General features: G+C 48.2%; 1 protein-coding gene across 1 annotated transcript in view; it reads left to right on the top strand.

Annotated features, from left to right (window-relative positions):
* Positions 1–15719, top strand: part of NALCN (sodium leak channel, non-selective) — a 311653-nt gene extending 295934 nt beyond the window's left edge. The window contains exons 36-44 of the mRNA XM_047756274.1: positions 550–698; positions 1559–1652; positions 3225–3357; positions 4023–4138; positions 5965–6122; positions 9276–9426; positions 10759–10908; positions 13047–13164; positions 14704–15719. Coding sequence (XP_047612230.1) covers positions 550–698; positions 1559–1652; positions 3225–3357; positions 4023–4138; positions 5965–6122; positions 9276–9426; positions 10759–10908; positions 13047–13164; positions 14704–14897 — 1263 coding nt within the window. The 3' untranslated portion in view covers positions 14898–15719. The remainder of the gene's footprint in view (positions 1–549; positions 699–1558; positions 1653–3224; positions 3358–4022; positions 4139–5964; positions 6123–9275; positions 9427–10758; positions 10909–13046; positions 13165–14703) is intronic.
* The last annotated feature ends 2317 nt before the right edge of the window (positions 15720–18036 follow it).

Here is an 18036-nt window from a genome sequence, read left to right as displayed (position 1 = left end):
AAACTCCTCTATTTTCCATTTTTAAAGCACTGTTGCCTTTTTTTGTTCCTAACTGTATTTCATGTGTCGTCCATCTATCCACAGAATCATTACAGTTAATATTTGATGGTTATTTGGTATTTTACCATTGTTTAGATTTATTTTTGTGAATGGCTATTTATGGAGGAATCCTAGGTCTGCTGGCTATTGGCCCCAAATGTACACAGCCCTTAAGCCCTTATCATAGAGAATGAGGGAGCAAGAGGAGAGAAAACAGAGCAGTAAAAATGTTGGGGTGCAACTTTAATTTGTCAAAAAAGGATGAAGTTTGGAATATGAGTAGAACTTCTCTAATGGTTTTTAATAATATTCAAATTTAATGCCAAATAAGAAGCAATTTTCAATGCTATTCTTGAGAATCACTTTTGTGCCAAACTGCTTAACTGCTACTTTCTTCCCAGGTTCACTGCAGCTTAGTGAATAGAATATTCTCATGTTCTCTCTCTCTTTCCCCCTCTCCCTCTTTCTCTCTCTTTCCCCACCCCACCCCACTCCTTCATCTCCAAACAGGTAACACTAAAGATGCTTCTCCTGACAGTGGTCGTCAGCATGTATAAAAGCTTCTTTATCATAGTGGGAATGTTCCTTTTGCTACTGTGTTATGCTTTTGCTGGAGTTGTTTTATTTGGTACTGTGAAATATGGCGAGAACATTAACAGGTTGGTGTATATTTATCTTCTATTCAAATGTTGAGCAAACTTTCTAAGTAATGAAATCAAGAGTAATTTTTTTTTTTTTGTACAAAGATTGGGGAGGGAGCAATCATTTGGAAATTAAAACAGAGTAAGATGGCCAAATTTTAAATGACACTTTTCTCACTGAAAACAGTTTGCATGCTTTCTTTAGAAACATTAGGAAATTCAGCAATAAAAGAAAACAAAAGAATCCTTAATTCCACCACCGCCCAGGAATAACCATTTCTAATATCCTGGTGAATGCTAGCAATTTTTCTGTCCACAAACTGCCAGAAATGATATATTATTTTTTTTATTGAACAATTTTGAGATGGTTTTATTTTTCCTTTTTTAAAGCAAAATATGGGAAGTTAGGACCCTCAAATGGTTATTATATATGAAAAGCATTTTTCAAAGATTGTCTTCGATTTTGTGGAAGCATCTCAGAGTTTTCAAAGAAAATCCTTACACAAAAAAATTAAATACACATGTGTCTTTTTGCAGAGATCACGTATTTGATACATGGTGGTTCCACCTCTTATAGCATAATTTATGTGACAAAAGAAATCACTTTTAATTGTCAAAGCTTGTTTTCTCAGTCATTCAAGATAAATGACAATAAATTGTTGTCACCATGCTAGGGCTGGACTATGGAGACAGCTATACTTGTAGGTAGGTATGAATAACAAACAAATAAGAGGGTGTAACCTTTGGAAGTGATAACCTAGCAACCAGGTTTGCTCCAAAACCCACCTGTTTTGGTGGTGACAACCCTTACTACTTCACGACAAACCGTACTACTCACATTCTGGTTTTTTATTTTTTATTTTTTGGCCTGAAATTAGGCATGCGAACTTTTCCTCAGCTGGCAAAGCTATTACGGTACTGTTCCGAATCGTCACAGGAGAAGACTGGAACAAGATCATGCATGACTGTATGGTAAGCATTGCTTTGTCGCTTATGATGCAATGCCCTGACTTAGGAGCAGGTGACGCTCTTTGGTGACGCAGTATTGGCAGCAGCGCCCGTGTGGCATCAAGACTGCCCTTGAGTCCCTAAACTTGGCTTCCTTCCCGTTACAATATTTGGACACAGGAAAATAAGCCAATGAGCCCCACTCGAGCTGTTGTCGTTCCATTCCTTACATTGTGTGAGCATTTCCTTTCCCGCCCCTCTTTGACATTTTGGCAGTCAAGTACAAACAGGGGAGCTCCACTTTGATATATTTCACGGATATTCGGATATTTGCCGAGCCCCTGGTTTGTATTGGCCCACCTGCTAGGTGCTAGGTCTTCAGTGATCCCACAGCATCCTCAGGGACTCTGAGCAGGACTCTTCCTCTGGTGTCCTCACTTTTGTGGGCTAATTCCTCCTCATCCTGCAGGTCTCAGTTTGAAGCTCAGTTCCTTGAGGAATTCTGCCCAACACTAAGACTGCGGCTCTGTGTTCTCCCTGTATTCTGCATGTCTTCTCTGTAGCACCACTGTAGTGAGTTACTGGCTTGATTAGTTTATCTCCCTCTCACCCTCCAGATCAGCTGTCAAAAGAAATGCAGGATGGCAACTCAGTGCCCCCACCCCCCCAGACCCCGTGTGTGGTTATTGAGCACCTGAACTGTGCAACTGAGGAGCTGCATTTTAAATTGCAGTTATTTGTATTGAATGCTAAGTGATGTAAATTTGAATTTGGATAGCCACGCGTAGTTAGCGGCTACCGTGTTGGACTGCGCAGCTCTAGACTGTCAGCAACATGGGAGATCTGTCTCACTTACCAGTCTGTCCCCAATGCTGGGCATAAACCTGGCACATAGAAGGCGCTCGGGAACTTTATTCATGAATGATTAGGGACAGGATTTACCAAATCAAAATTTATACAAGGCAGAATTAAATAAATTCTAGATTTAAAAAAAAAGAAAAGCAGAATGCCAAGGAAACACAGAAGAAAGAACGAGTCTCTCTGGCTGAAATAAACCAGGAGGTATTTACTGGGCCAGTGAAGAATGGAGAGGCTTTTGAGAACTTGAATCTGTGCCATTTAATGACATCCTGTAACGATGCTCTGAGAACAAGGATGACTGGCTTTTCCTTACACAATCTGAATCTGCATTTGCTGTGTATAGCAAATCTTCCTAAACCTTAACCCATTACTTAAGTCTGAGGTGTTTTTAACACCTTTTGATCTGCAGCTGCATCACAGTGACTACCTACCTACAATTTGGGGCTAGTGGAGGGGCAGAAAGAAAGTCTCTTGGAGGATACAGCTTCATTTCTGTTGTGCTTCTAAAATGGCAATGAACTTGGGATTCTGCGAGACCAAAAGCACAGCCTAAATGAAGCATTCTTTGTGATTTTTGCCACGGGTGACCCACCCAGCGTATGGGGCTTTGAGATCACTCTGAAGTTAATGATGTTTTATGTTGTTAGGAATGTGTTCATAGCCACAGTCAGTAAACAGAAATTTGTATCCTTCTCTCCCCCTCCCCGCCCCCGCTTCCCCTCCACGGCCCCACAGGTCCAGCCCCCCTTTTGTACTCCAGATGAATTTACATACTGGGCAACAGACTGTGGAAATTATGCGGGGGCACTTATGTATTTCTGCTCGTTTTATGTCATCATTGCATACATCATGCTAAACCTGCTTGTAGGTAAGTGAGGTTCGTGGACTCTTTTTCAGTCTCTTTAAACTTAGGTTCCTAGATAATTAGGTGCAATTTCCCAGTAATTATCCTGGATTGCTTGGGGTGGGTGTTTTATGGCATTAATTATAAACTGTTGCCTCTCAGTCCAGAAGCTGAAAAGACCTTGGAAGGCACGTAAATGACAGTTGATTGCAATTCCCAGTGCTGTCCTCTTTATGATCATCATTAATTTCAAAAGCCCTTCTCAAGGGTTAAGTTGAACAGATATCGGGGAAGGCTACCTTCATAGCCTTGAAATATCACATTTGTGTTTTCAAAAGATATACGCTGTCCACCCAGCTGTAGGGCCACCCAGAACTCAATTTGACCTTTAAAAACTGCCCTGGAACTCTCAACTAAGAGCTAAAGCCAGCTGGCATGAGCATCTATAGATACAGAATGTGCGTTTATGCCTGTGACCCGCGTGTTTGGGAAAGGCAGGAGCTGAATAAATAACTTAGTCCAAGGGTGAAACATGCCAACTTGGAAACCATGCTAAAAGCACTTTAAAAATCTGGCTTATAATGTAAGTGATAAAATCCATTATTTATAATAGATGTTTTACTTCTGAAAAATGACAAATTAGCATGAGTGTCTAACATCTCCATTTTTCTTTTCATTTCCCTTTTTAGCCATAATTGTGGAGAATTTCTCTTTGTTTTATTCCACTGAGGAGGACCAGCTCTTAAGTTACAACGATCTTCGCCACTTTCAAATCATATGGAACATGGTGGATGATAAAAGAGAGGTAAGAGAGCGGCTTATGGCGTCAAGCCCCAACCCAAAGTGACTTGCCGCCGTGGCTCAAAGAGTTCAGTGGTTTTGCTGTTGACAGTTGACTTGCACTGAATGGAACGGCCGTTGCTGAGCTGCAGGAAGCCGTCACTGACAATTGAGAAGAACATGCCGGGAGAGGAGAGGCCAGAATAGCTCCCCCGACGTGTTCTTTCCAACCACAGACATCCTCTCCTTTAGACGGTCAGAAGGTCGGCAAGGAGAGGGAACCCAGGGCGCTCTGAAGATTCCAGCCTGGGTTCAGGGCAGGAGAAGAGGTGACGTTCCACTTACCAAAGCGACAGTGTCAAGACTGACTCACAGTCACCTCAGCCTTGAACAGCAATTCTCATGAGAGGTGCAAAGGAGTTCCTGAAGTGGTTTCTGAACGTTATTCTTTTGAATTATTTTGGACTTAACTCTTCAAATATTTGCATCATAAATCTTACCCCAGACTTCCCAGAATTAGCTAAAACAGCAGCAGCTCCCACCTCTACCTTCTCCTCCTCCTCTCCCCACCCCTTCCTCTCCCCCTCCCCCTCTTCTTCTTCCCCTTCCTCCCCGCTCCTTCGCCATCCTAGCAAACCCTCAGGCACAATTCTGGGCTCCCGGGGTGAGGGTATGACCGTGGACAAGATGGCAAGGTCCCTGTGCTCTCCGAGCCTATGTTCTAATACGGAGAGACAAACAAAGAGTGAAACAATAATGATTTTATAATTTCAAGAAGTTAACACTATGAAATGGGGGACACTCAGTAGCAAGTGGTTGGATTTGGGGGGCAGAGCCTTAGCAGGGTGGTCGTGAAGGCCCGGCTGAGGAGGTGATATGCGACTTAGCTGACAGACAGCAAAGCTGAGGCCTGGGCAGACCTGCGGGAAGATGTGAACATAGTTTCCAGAAGAGTCGACTGTGGACAGAGAGACCAAGGAGCCAGAGGCAGAGGAGAGGGGTCCTGGACGTGGGCGGGGGTCTGCAGCTTTCTGCACACCCCCAGCTCTCTCTGTGCCACCTCCCCTTCACCCAGGCATTGGTCTCCGGATTTTCCTCTGAGACAGTGACCTGCTTCGACGGGTGTCTGGCCCAGCTGTCCGTGTCACCCAGATCCACAGGGACCTGCTCTCCTGGCCACCCGCAGGCACAGCCCTTCACATGTGTAGACCTTTGTAACTGACCAGAATCCAGGTGACCAACTCCCCGCTTCTGGCCCAGCACCTCATTCAGAGTCGGAGCCAGGCTGGCTGCTAGGTTTTTTTTGCTCAGAAGTGGGTGACACGTTAGGTCCCCAGAATTTGGATCTGCTGTGACCAGAAGAGCTCAGAGCTGGGAGCTCAGGTCTCCTGGACATTTTTGTTCTAATTATGAAGACCCGGAAAGGAGTGGTCTTTCCAAGTATGGGTCCCATTTCTTCTGCTAAATGCGTCGCTGACCCACTGGGCACCTGTGTCAGAGAACCACGTGACCAGGGTCGGAATCAACGAAACAGACGACAGGAAGGAGGCTGGGAGATCAGGAGCCTGTCCTGGAGGCGAGGGGACCTTAGCCCCGGGCCTTGGCTCCTTGGCTGCTATGGGGGGTGACGCCCCCCTAGAACCAGGGGGCTCCGGGGGGAGCTCCAGGGGCTCAGATCTCAAAGCTTCCCTGGGTGCGCAGACGCACCCAGCCTCTGGGAGCCCAGCCGCCTCCTTGCCCCGATGACAGTTAGGCTAGCTTTTGGGAACTAGGCTGCGTGCAGGCGTTTTTGCTGTGAAAACAGAACCGCAAGCAAAAGGAGGTTCAGTAACGACGGTGCTGTGTCACCAGGGTGTGATCCCGACCTTCCGCGTGAAGTTCCTGCTGCGGCTGCTGCGGGGGAGGCTGGAGGTGGACCTGGACAAAGACAAGCTCCTGTTCAAGCACATGTGCTACGAGATGGAGCGGCTGCACAACGGCGGCGATGTCACCTTCCACGACGTGCTGAGGTGCGCAGCTCCCGCAGCTCTGGGTGGCAGCCAAACTGAGTCCAGAAACCAGCCGAAGCTGCCATCCTTCAAGGCCCCGATAGATGCAGCTTTCAAGTGCGTTCACACCCGTAAATGCCACCTCCTCGGCCCAGGTTGTAAGGCGCAGTCCCGCTTCTCAGGGGCCAAGTGGCCTTTCTCACTGTCCTGCAAGGATCGTGTCCCTGTGGGTGCCTCATGTGGGAGGGAAGAAGTGGCACGTCCCCAGATGCGCCCCTGACTGCAGAGGGGTTCCCATGGGAAAAGAAGCTGGGAGGGGAGGGGTTTCATTAGGCAGGTAGGAGCTGGTCCGGGAGGGTTGGGCCACCTGCTGGAGCTCCCATCCCACCTCCTCACTCCTGGGTCAGGCCAGAATTGGCCTGGCCTGCTCAGGGGTGGTGGTCCCCAAATGGCTGACAAACCCCCTTTTCCAGACATTTCATGAGGACCCAGGCAGGACAAGGGGGCAGATGGAGGCCTGGCCCTTCCTGGTCTCTAAGAGGAATCCGCATTATTTGCTAGGACTGCAGCAAAATAACTGACATACGCCAAGTGGTTTAAACAGCAAGTTAACTGTCTCCAGTTCTGTAAGCAGGGAATGAATTTGAGGTGTCGGCAGGCTTGGTTCCTTCTGGGGCTGTTGGGGGAGATCAGGTCCAGGCCTTTTCGCAGCTCCTCGTTTCTGGCAATCATTGGTGTTTCTTGGCTTGTGGAAGCATCATTTTGATGTCTGCCTTAATTTTTTTTTTGTCTTTTTGTCTTTTGTTGTTGTAGTTGTTGTTGTTGTTGTTGCTGTTGCTATTTCTTGGGCCGCTCCTGCGGCATATGGAGGTTCCCAGGCTAGGGGTTGAATCGGAGCTGTAGCCACCGGCCTACGCCAGAGCCACAGCAACGCGGGATCCGAGCCGCGTCTGCAACCTACACCACAGCTCACGGCAACGCCGGATCGTTAACCCACTGAGCAAGGGCAGGGACCGAACCCGCAACCTCATGGTTCCTAGTCGGATTCGTTAACCCCTGCGCCACGACGGGAACTCCAGTCTGCCTTCATTTTTGCAAGGCATTCTGTGTGTGTGTGTGTGTGTGTGTGTGTGTGTGTGTGAGTGTGTGCTCCTGCGTGTCTGCATCTGTGTCTTTTATAAGGACACCAGTCATGTTGGATGAAGGGTCCACCCGACTCCAGCATGACCTCATTTTAACTAATTACACCTGCAATCACCTCTTTCCAACTAAGATCACTTTGTGGGGGGGTACTGGGGGTTAGGACTGAGGAAAACAGTTCAACCCCTAACAGCTTCTTAGATGGGAGTTCTTGGATAAAATGCAGGGGTCCATGGTCTTGGAAAAGGAAACAGTTACATCTTTATTTTCATGAATCATTTGCTAAAATACAGCATTTTCTGCAGTGATGAATGTCGGCAATAAAGCACAGTAGTATTAACAATACCCACATCTTGTCACCTGTAGAAATCACAGACATTTCAGATCACATTACTGCCATGTCTGATATCTTACAATATCCATTATGCTCACCAGTTCTCAGTGAGTCATTTGACCTCATGTTATTATTTAAGGCAATAATAAAGCAGCACTTAGGTTACTATATCATCACCCTTTCAAAGAAAATAATTTGAGAACCATATTTCCATAGAATCAGTTTCTTTGGGAATGTAGATTTTTAGGCATTTGAAACCTTATTCTAAGAAATGTCCCATCAGCTGCACCGCCCAAGTGTCCTTTTCGCAGAAAAAGTCCAGAACCCTCTACGACCAGCATTTTCATCATGTTGCAGACACCTGGCAGGTTAGACGCTGGGTATTGTGTCGCAAACTTCAGGAGCAGTCAGGTGCACAGAAATACGTCTGTGACTGGATGTGAAAAACAGCCCAGAGCTGAGGAAGGATCGGGGAGAATTTCTCTCAAGTTGTCGATTTTAGCCTCCTCTGTTCACTTCTTCCAGGAACAGGATAAAAGGCAGAGAAAGGTGAGGCAGAAAATGCAAATAGCCAAGGATGCCATCTCTTTCAGCATGTCACTGTCTTCCCTCCTGGTGACAACTATTTTTAGGCTGAAAGTGAGGTGCGTAGACTTATCACTGTCCTTACTAATTGCTGTCCGCCTCTCTGGAACATTGGTGCGTCTGATGAAATGGATGCAGGCCAAGCTGATGATGGCAGCCTCTGCCCACCCTATCTCTCCAGCCCCAGCTATGATGACAGTGGCCCAACAATGATGAGACTCTAGATGAGACAGGGAAGAGAGGAGGACAAAGGCATTCCTCCCCCTCCGGTGGGATGAGCCTTAGCAAACCAGAGTAGGTCCTGGTCCCAGGGCGCCTCAGTGCTGTGATCTGGGCTGTGGAGATGGACCTGACCTTGCAGCTGGGGGCAGGCAGGGGCTGAGCGGTACCCTGGGTGCCATGTCCCCCTTTGGCTGTGAGCCCCTCAGCCTGGACACGCGAGGTGCCTTATTGCCCAGGGGCCCCGATGCAGCACGTCAGCCATGTCGCTTTCCTTTGCCACTGTCTATGCCTGTTGTGCTGAGGGCTGGGTGGGCGTGCGCATTCCACCCTGGCTTGCACCCATCTAAAATGGATGAGGAAAAGAGAAAAATAGCAAAAAAAAAAAAAAAAAATTAACTTTTAATAAAATTAGGAAGATCTAGGGGGGCAAACGAGATCTACTGAGGAAAACGGTGAGGGTGGGGCTGCAGGACCCACGGCCAAGCATATTGGCCATCATCGGTAGGAGCCAGATGTGAAGAAAGCACAGGAAAGCAGTCTTTCTTCCATGCACGAAGTTCCAGAGTCTTAAGCAGCGGATCATGCAGATCAGGGCCTTGCCTGGATCTTGTTTGACAAACGCATATCTGGCACTTGCTGTTGTAAGTACATGCAGGTATTAGCTAACTTAATGACTCGGGAAGCTAGGAACACAGCTCTCCCGTCTTACAGATGACGGTGGAGAGACAGGGTGGTGGCATCAGCAGCCCTGGCCCTCTGGCCGGCCAGAGGCACATCCGAACATTATGTTGGTTGGATGGAGTGCCGTCTTCTCTGGGTTCTGGGGTGTCTGAGAGTCTAGCTCCCAGTGAGGGCATCGGCGCACACTCACTGTGTTTCCCCCCCACCCCCAGCATGCTGTCCTACCGCTCAGTTGACATCCGGAAGAGTCTGCAGCTGGAGGAGCTGCTTGCGAGGGAGCAGCTGGAGTACACCATCGAGGAGGAGGTGGCCAAGCAGACCATTCGCATGTGGCTGAAAAAGTGCTTGAAGCGGATCAGAGCCGTGAGTGGGCCACACCTGTCCAGGCTTTCTTCCCTCCTCTCAGAAGAGGAGGGGGAGGGGGGTCAAGAAGAAAGCGATTCCTAAGCACCTGGTTTAGACCCTTCTGTGATTAGCCTTAAATCCCTTCCACAAGGTCACTTCCAGTTTCGATGATTCAACCCATAACTGTGGGCCGCATTCAGCTGAAGCCTCTTGAGCAGAATGTGTAAGAAGTCACTACTGAATTACATTTTTCTAACATAGCACGAATGTTTAAAAAGCAGTTTATGGATATTAAAATATTTATGATCTCCATTTATGAAAGGCAAGCATTCACAGTGCCAAAAATCTCTACATACTGAATGGCACCTGAATCGATGCTTTTAAATTGCTCCTGAAAAGTCCAACGTATTGTTGACAGTGTTGTTTGATCTTTAATTAAAGACCACCTCTCCCCAGAGTTTATGGTCTGCTTCCTGAACTAAAAGCCTTAAGAGTCTCTAACTCATAAATCAATGAACATGTACTATGTTGGCAGAGACTGTGTTTATAATGGTCACTTCTATTAGGCCATTACTTTGGTGAATGCTTTTGATGTATGCGTCACACACGGGGGGTGGGGGTGGGGGCGGGAATCAAATTAACTGCTCAACATTTATACATAACAGATATTTTTAATCCTGTTTCTCAGAACAACATCCATTGTGAAATGTATCTATTGGAGAAGAGGTCCCTTGGGAAAGGAAACAGCCCCCAAAACCGCTGTGGCAGCCGGTCCCCCAGAGCCCTGCTAGGTCGGGGTCACGTATCACGTCTGCCCTCCATGGGCCCGGAGAGGGCACGGGCAGTGCCACTCACCCCCAGATGGCCCTGGCCTCAGTGGGTCCCAAGACAGACTGGCCCCACTGCTGGGTTGGCCTGCTCTGTACAGGGGCAAGACCAGGGCTTCACTCCCTCACCCAAGACGCCTGCCTCTCACAGCTTAGAGGAAAGGGATGACCCACCCTGGCTTCATGAGCACCGAAGTAAGAAAAGAAGTGGAAAAAGCAGAACAGCCACATGAGTGACTTAAAAATTCTATTTAGAATAAAACACAAGGGAGTATCATGGCACTTAACTATTGCAATTGTTATGCAAATGAGCATGGGCTGGGAAGGCAATTCCCAGGTCTCCAAGCCCCCCTTAAAGCAGTCTGAGACCAAGCAGGGAAATGAGTTAAGAATCTATTTGGAAGCCCCGGAGAGGCCCCCAGGATGCAGGTTCTCTGGAGAGAGGGGAAGAGTTTGAGTGGTGGGGGCAGTGGGATGTGAGGCTGACTTTTCTGCTCCTGAGAGAGCAATCCTATCTCCATAGAAACAGCAGCAGTCCTGCAGCATCATCCACAGCCTGAGAGAGAGCCAACAGCAGGAGCTGAGCCGGTTTCTGAATCCGCCCAGCATCGAGACCACGCAGCCCAGCGAGGACCAGAACGCCAACAGTCAGGAGAACAATGTGCAGCCTGAGGTATGGGCAGGAGGCGTCCGCCGCCCAAGGACGTTAACGAAGCACAGGCTGATGCCACTCACACAGCCATTTCACACAGGAGACAACTGCTTCTAATAGGACGTTTTCTAAGTTGAAAAAAAAATTTTTTAACTGGAAGATGTCAATCCAGTTTATATCTTTGTTTTTGCATCCCTGAATCGGTGGAGGTCATTTCAAAAGATTCTAATTTGCATGGTTACTAAAAAAAAAAAAAAAAAAAACCACAGGAGTGCTCTGAACGTAGCAATCCCTGTTGATTTTTGTCTAAGGGTTAACATCAGATCTCTAAGGGTTTGAGACCAGCAGTATCACGTGACTTAGGAGAACACGGTTTGCCTAAAATTGTGCCTTAAGTGTTTTCTCCTCCTTATACTGCATAGAGACTTGCAGTAAAATGAGCGAGAATGTTTGCAGTTGGCCCTCAGTCTCCTAGTCAGACTCAGGGCAGATGTCTTCAGCTGGGCACCAGAAGCGCACATGGAATTCGAGAGGCTTAGCTGGAGGACCGACTGTATACCGGGGCCCGGCACAGTTTCATGTCCAGACTCAGTCTGCATGTCCCTAACAGTCACCAGGTCCTGGAGAGCTTGCGTGTGAGAAGCAGCTGGTGGGAGGCCTGCCCTTAACCGTGAGGGGCAGTTATGAATACGGTGGAGCTGGTCCAGCATCCTGGTGTATAGTGACACAGTCAGGGGCCAGGGACAGACACTGAAGCCTGGGGCCCCATGGCCCAGCAGGACGCTCCAAGGGGCTCTCGTGTTCCCCAATCCAGTTTGGATGGATTCAGGTCAGTGGCTTCCCGGCCATAGGAATCACCTGCACCTACCTGTGCAGGGACAGTGAACATGGTGGGAGGGGATGCAGAGGCTTCTACAAAGTCCCTGCCACCTGTCTGCCCTGGGCGAGTGCAGGGCAGGGCTAAGAGTGGGATGCCATGGACAAGGCTGGTGAGGCAGGGAGGGGGTGACAGCAGAGCCCGCTGGTTTTAGGTAAAAAAGCCCAAGAGGGGATGTTGAAGAGGCATGAGGACCAAGGCACTGATAGGAGACAGGAAGGTGATAGTGACCCAGGCTGGGTGAAATGCCGGAGAGCCGAGCATTTCTCCTTGACTTCGATCTTTTTCTTTCTTTCTTTTCTTTCCCTCTCTCTCTTTATTCCTTTTTAAAATTTATTTATGGCCACACCCTCAGCGTATGGAAGTTCCTGAGCCAGGGACTGAATCTGAGCCGAAGCTGCGACCTATGCATAACTGCAGTAATGCCAGATCCTTGAACCCACCGCACTGAGCTGGGAATCAATCCCACACCTCCAGAGGACCCTGGCTGCTGCAGCCAGATCCTTAACCCGCTGTGCTACAGCAGGAACTCCAAATTCAGCCTTAAATGATATGTTTTTTGGGTTTTTTTTTGTCTTTTTTTTTGCTATTTCTTTGGGCCGCTCCCGCGGTATATGGAGGTTCCCAGGCTAGGGGTCGAATCGGAGCTGTAGCCACCGGCCTATGCCAGAGCCACAGCAACACGGGATCCGAGCCGCGTCTGCAACCTACGCCACAGCTCACGGCAACGCCGGATTGTTAACCCACTGAGCAAGGGCAGGGACCGAACCCGCAACCTCATGGTTCCTAGTCGATTCATTAACCACTGCACCACGATGGGAACTCCAAAACTGAGATAGTTTCTTCTGGAAGCTCTAGGCACCGACCTCCGGGTTGGCAAGAGCATACTGTCCCCAGACCAGGCCATCCCCTGCGCCACTTCCTTCCTGGAATGCGGCCGTTTGGCCCTGGTCCATGGCAATGGCCCCGGGGGTGGAGGGCAAGTGGCCTTGGGACGGGCATCCAGGAGGGCTTCCCCAGGAAAGGGGCCACCTGCAGATCCGGTCTCTTTTCTCACCATGTGCGATGGGGACTCACTCACTGTCCTTGACTCTTCTTACTATTTTTACGCTTCCTTTCCCCACGGTGGACACTGTGGGTCCATGTGGTCTTCCCTGCATACGTTCCTGTGGGCTGGACTTGCTTCCTTTCCTAAAATGAAACGAGGGTCCAGCTGGTGCAGAGAGGAGGGCGAGCCCGGCGTGAGGGGTAAGTGCCCGTTGTCCCCGTTGTCCTCGTGCAGACGAGCAGCCAGCAGCAGCTGCTGAGCCCCACCCTGTCGGACCGAGGAGTGAGTCGCCAGGACGCGGCCGAGGCCGGGAAGCCCCAGAGGAAGTTCGGGCAGTGGCGCCTGCCCTCGGGTACGTCCAAGTCCTGCCTCCAGCCACTGGGGCATTTCAAAGGAACCTGTGCATTTTGTGTGTTTTGGGTCTTGAATTTCAAATTTCAGGTCTGCATCTAAAGTTATTTACAGATAGTGAGACAGTGAAAAATATATTCCCCTCAAAATGACTTCTCTAAATAGAATGGTATCAGCCCTCGTTTTCAGCTAATAGAGAAAGCAGCCTCCGTGGTCACTGCCATCCCACCTCTGCTTCTGTGAGTCGGACCCTTTTAGATTCCCCATAGAAGTGAGATCTTAGCGCACCTGTCTCCCTCTGTCTGACTTACCTCACGCAGCATAACGCCGTCCGGGTTCATCCTTGAATAAACGGCAGGAGTTTATTCTTCAGGCGGAGTAAATGCCGATGTATAGACCCCACAGCATCCTCATCCAGTCACCTGCTGACAGACACAGGTCGTTTCCATAGCTTGGCTGTGGCGAATGACACTGCCATGAACACGGGAGTGTAGACGGTCTTCAAGAGAGAGACTCGGTTTCCTGTGGATGGAACCCCTGAAGCAGGACTGCTGGCTCCTATGGCAGTTCTGCTCTGCAAGTCTAACTTAATCTGTTAATTCTCGCAACAGTCCAGTGAGGAAACTTGTAATCTCTTTATTCTGCATTTAAAGAAACTTCGGTGCAGAGGCATGAACTTGATACATCAGTTGACCCATGGGCCACAGACGCGGGACCCCAGACTAGAACTGTTAGAGCTGCTTTATTCAGACACGTGGATGGGGAAGATGGATGTCCTGAGCATGTCGTCCATCTGTCCATGAGTCGCTCCTTTTTTCACTGATGCTGCACTTCAATTTACTTTTACAAAACGTTATGTACCCACCTCCTTCTTTCCATCCCCTCTCCGAACCCCGTGCTCTCCCCTACTGTCTGCACACTATCCTTTCTTGTTTTGCTTTATATTTATATGCAAACACTAATGAACACCAAGGCGCATATATTTCTATGACACTTTTATTTATCCAAATCGAAAATTTTAGTGATTTTTTTAGTCTTTGTAATTATCTCAAAGTGCAAGAGGCAGGCAGCATATTTTTTTTCTTTTTAGGGCAGCATCCAAGGCATGTGGAAGTTCCCAGGCAAGGGGCTGAATTGGAGCTGCAGCTGCCGGCCTACACCACAGCCACAGCAATGCTGGAGCAGAGCCACGTCTGTGACCCACACCACAGCAATACCAGATCCTTAACCCGCTGAGCGAGGCCAGGGATCGAACCTGCATTCTCATGGATGCTACTTGGGTTTGTTACCCCTGAGCCACCATGGGAACTCCAGCAGCGTATTTTTTAAATAGGGTTACTAGTTGTCCATGATCATAATTTTAAAATCCATTATGAATGTAGAGAATCAAGCACTCGAAAAGGTTTCCCACATAACATCTGTGGATAGGACTCGCTCGTGGGAAACATGACTGATGGGACCATCGGGGGGTTTCAGGAATGGCTTGCAATGGGGGGAACCACACCACCACGTTGCTCATGGGATCTTGTTGGTTCCACAGCGCCGAAACCAATAAGCCACTCGGTGTCTTCCGTCAACTTACGGTTTGGAGGGCGGACCACGATGAAATCTGTCGTGTGCAAAATGAACCCCATGGCGGACACAGCGTCCTGTGGTTCCGAGGTGAAGAAGTGGTGGACCCGGCAGCTGACGGTGGAGAGTGACGAAAGCGGAGATGACCTTCTGGACATTTAGACGCGGACTAGTGCAGATCAGAGTCCAGCGGGGCAGACTGACTTCTGATAGGCTCTTTCACTGTCCGGTGAGCAGTGTGTAGTTCATGTGTAATTTAAGGCCACCTTGTGACAAGATTTTTTAAAATGATTTCTGCCCTGCCGTACGAAGGCATAAAACTTGGTCCGTCCAAGCCCTGTGTGTGATGGGTTATTACCACATGTTCAAGAGCATCTGCACAATGGCAGTATTTGTAATGTTAGAAACTATACCGACACCTGGTGTGGATCATTCAAAATTTCATATATCCTAACTAAGGTATATATTCACATAGGCTCCTAGGCGTTATTACCACCCCCCTGAAAGCATGCTTAGCCCGACGCGGCTGGTATTTATGGGGCAGGAGCTATAGCTTTAGTTCACATTTTCCCCACTTTCTCCAGAAATACGTCTCTTGGGAGAATTTATTATTTATGATTGATCTGAAAAGGTCAGCCCTGAGCTCCTGCTAAAATGGTAATAGTTTTACAAACTACAGATCCTGAAGTTTGAAAAGTATATTCTTTTCCTCATAGTATTTTCTTAAATATGCACAAATTATTTGGAGATCAGAACAAGTCAGGATCTGTCTGCAGTCACTCTAAGGGAACTGTTGCCTGCTCCCAAGAGAACTGCATGTGCCGACAGCAAACAAAAAAATCAGGCCACAGAGCCGACTGGTTTAAAACAAACCTGGATGTAGATTGCTGGAGGGATATGGTTATGTCAAGACACTGGGTTTTTATAAAAGCCTTTAAGGAGTTCCTGTCATGGCTCAGCGGTAATGAACCCCACTAGTATCCATGAGGATGTGGGTTTGATCCCTGGCCTCGCTCAGTGGGTTAAAGATCTGGTGTTGCCATGAGCTGTGGTATAGGCTGGCAGCTACAGCTCTGATTCGACCCCTAGCCTGGGAACTTCCATGTGCCGTGGGTGTGGCCCTAAAAAAAGACATACAACAAAATAAAATAAAAGCCTTTTAATAACTGAGTTTAGCAAAAAGAGTAAAACTGCAGGATTCAGTTTATTTTAAAAAATCTTTGCATGTGTGATGTTGGCACTGGCTTCCTCTCTTAGCCAAGGTCGGTCCATTTTGCCATAAATCAGCAAAGACATGGTGAGTTTGGCCCCAAGACACCATTGCGACACCCAGTTCAGAAGGATTCCTTGCTGCCAGGCTCTCCTAGCGAAACAGTGGTCCTCTTTGAAACCCTGTTCTCAGCTCACAGTTTAGGAAGCTCAACTCAGCTGTACTCGTTTCACGCGTCAGCAGTCCACGTCCTCTGGGAAACTTACAACGCAGAGTGAGCTGGTTCTCCCGTGCCGTTTCCACCAAGGAGAAGAGCATCTGGGCCTGAACTGCACGATTCTTGATGGGGGATGTGCTGTTTACATGACTTATTTTAATGCAGTGGTGATCTCAAATCCTTGGGCTCCTCGCCCTCCCCTGGGTTCTTTATGATCTATTTCTATTTAACATTCTTAAACTAGCCAAATATCACATTCCTTCTGTACAACAAATGTGACATTGTGGTGACAGTCCTTAGAGTGTTTATAGGATTCATTGTGACAGTAAGATAATGGGCAATTAAAGGCAGTGCAGACAGAAAGATTTTATTTGGTTTTATGTTCAATGGGCATTTCCTTTTTGCACATAAGAAAGTAAAATAAATATTGGATTTGTAAAAGAGTTTACTTCAAGTTGATAATTATTTCTAAACCTTTTCTTAATGTGTGGGTTTGGGGAGTGGGAAAGGGGCTTGGTGGTTCGGCCACTGAGGAGCTGGCATTTTGCAAACTCCGCATTTGAATATTCCATCTAGAAGAAGCTGTCAAAAGCTCTGTCCCTGATATTCATTTCAGCTCAGTTCCTAAGCCGGAATGTTTCTTTCAATGTTAGTGCCTGTAAGGCTGAGTGAGTATCCTGTTACCTTCCAAACTCTCAGTCAAGCAGAAAGGGATCTTAGGCAGCCAGGGCATGGGTCTGTACTAGTGCTGCATGAAAACGAGGGGTTTTTCTCTTGGCTCATTACACTTGAGTAATACAGCTTCATTCTCACAAAAGTGCTGAGCCCTTCCTAAAACGTCTGTAATTGATGTTCAGCAGAACGTCATTGTTGTTCATTCTGCAGCAAAGCAAGCGGCAGAATAGCAATGCACTGAAAGCCACAGCACCCGACACTTGCAATGAAGTGAAGCAGCCCAACAACTCCCGTGAGACTCGCTCTTTCCCTGAAGCCAGCAGAGCAGACAGCAAGCCGAAAATGCGTGCCCCACCCTGCTTAGAGTTCTCAACTTAAAAACAGGCTGGTTACGCAGATGGGAAAACTTTGGTCACAATGTCCCCTGGTCCTTAGAGAGGCCAGACACTGACACTAATCCTGTCATCATGCCACCCACCGCCTTTAATTAAAGGACGCTGTGGGTTCCGAGGGCATCAGAAAGCGTAAGGCATAGAATACTTGAATGCAGAGCTCCCTAGGGGAACAGACCACACAGGCATTGCACATATGGCAACTGGAGGGGACTCAAAGGGAACGGGGATGGAGAGAATGGCCAGACCGGCCTATTCACTCTATTCTCAGCGGTGGTTCGAGAGCAACAGCCATCAGCAGGACTGGCCGTGTGTGCCCTGCCCGTGCTGAATAAGACGGGGCATGTAGACGAGAAACGGGGCTTACAAAGCCTGAGGAAAAAGCAGTTTCTAAGCCAGCTGAAGGATGTGTTTGCCTGTTTCTTTGTAGGAAGTGGTGTGTCCCACAGACAGGTGGTTTTGGATCTACTGCTACCTGTGGCACTCTTTCTCCAAGTCCATCAAAAGATGCCCAAATATTAGGCAGGCGAAAGCCAGGCAGCCCTGCTGAGATGTGGGTGAAGGGGAGAATCCCACTCACATGGCCCCATCTCACTCCTGTCATGGACTGAATTGTGTCCCACCCAGAAAAGATGTGTTGGAATCCTAACTCCTTGTCCCTGTGCAGACGAGCTTCTTGGGACAGAGTCTTTGCAGATGTGATAAGATACGGTGAGGTCATTCCAGAGCAGGTGGGCCCTTAGTCCAATATGACCGGTGTCCTTATGAGAAGGTGTCAGAGACACAGGGAGGAGAAAGTCACAGGAA

The sequence above is a fragment of the Phacochoerus africanus genome, chromosome 13 (assembly GCF_016906955.1).
Source record: "Phacochoerus africanus isolate WHEZ1 chromosome 13, ROS_Pafr_v1, whole genome shotgun sequence".
NCBI lineage: Eukaryota > Metazoa > Chordata > Mammalia > Artiodactyla > Suidae > Phacochoerus > Phacochoerus africanus.
The sequence above is the reverse complement of the archived record's forward strand: the minus strand, read 5'-3'. Positions and strand labels throughout refer to the sequence as shown.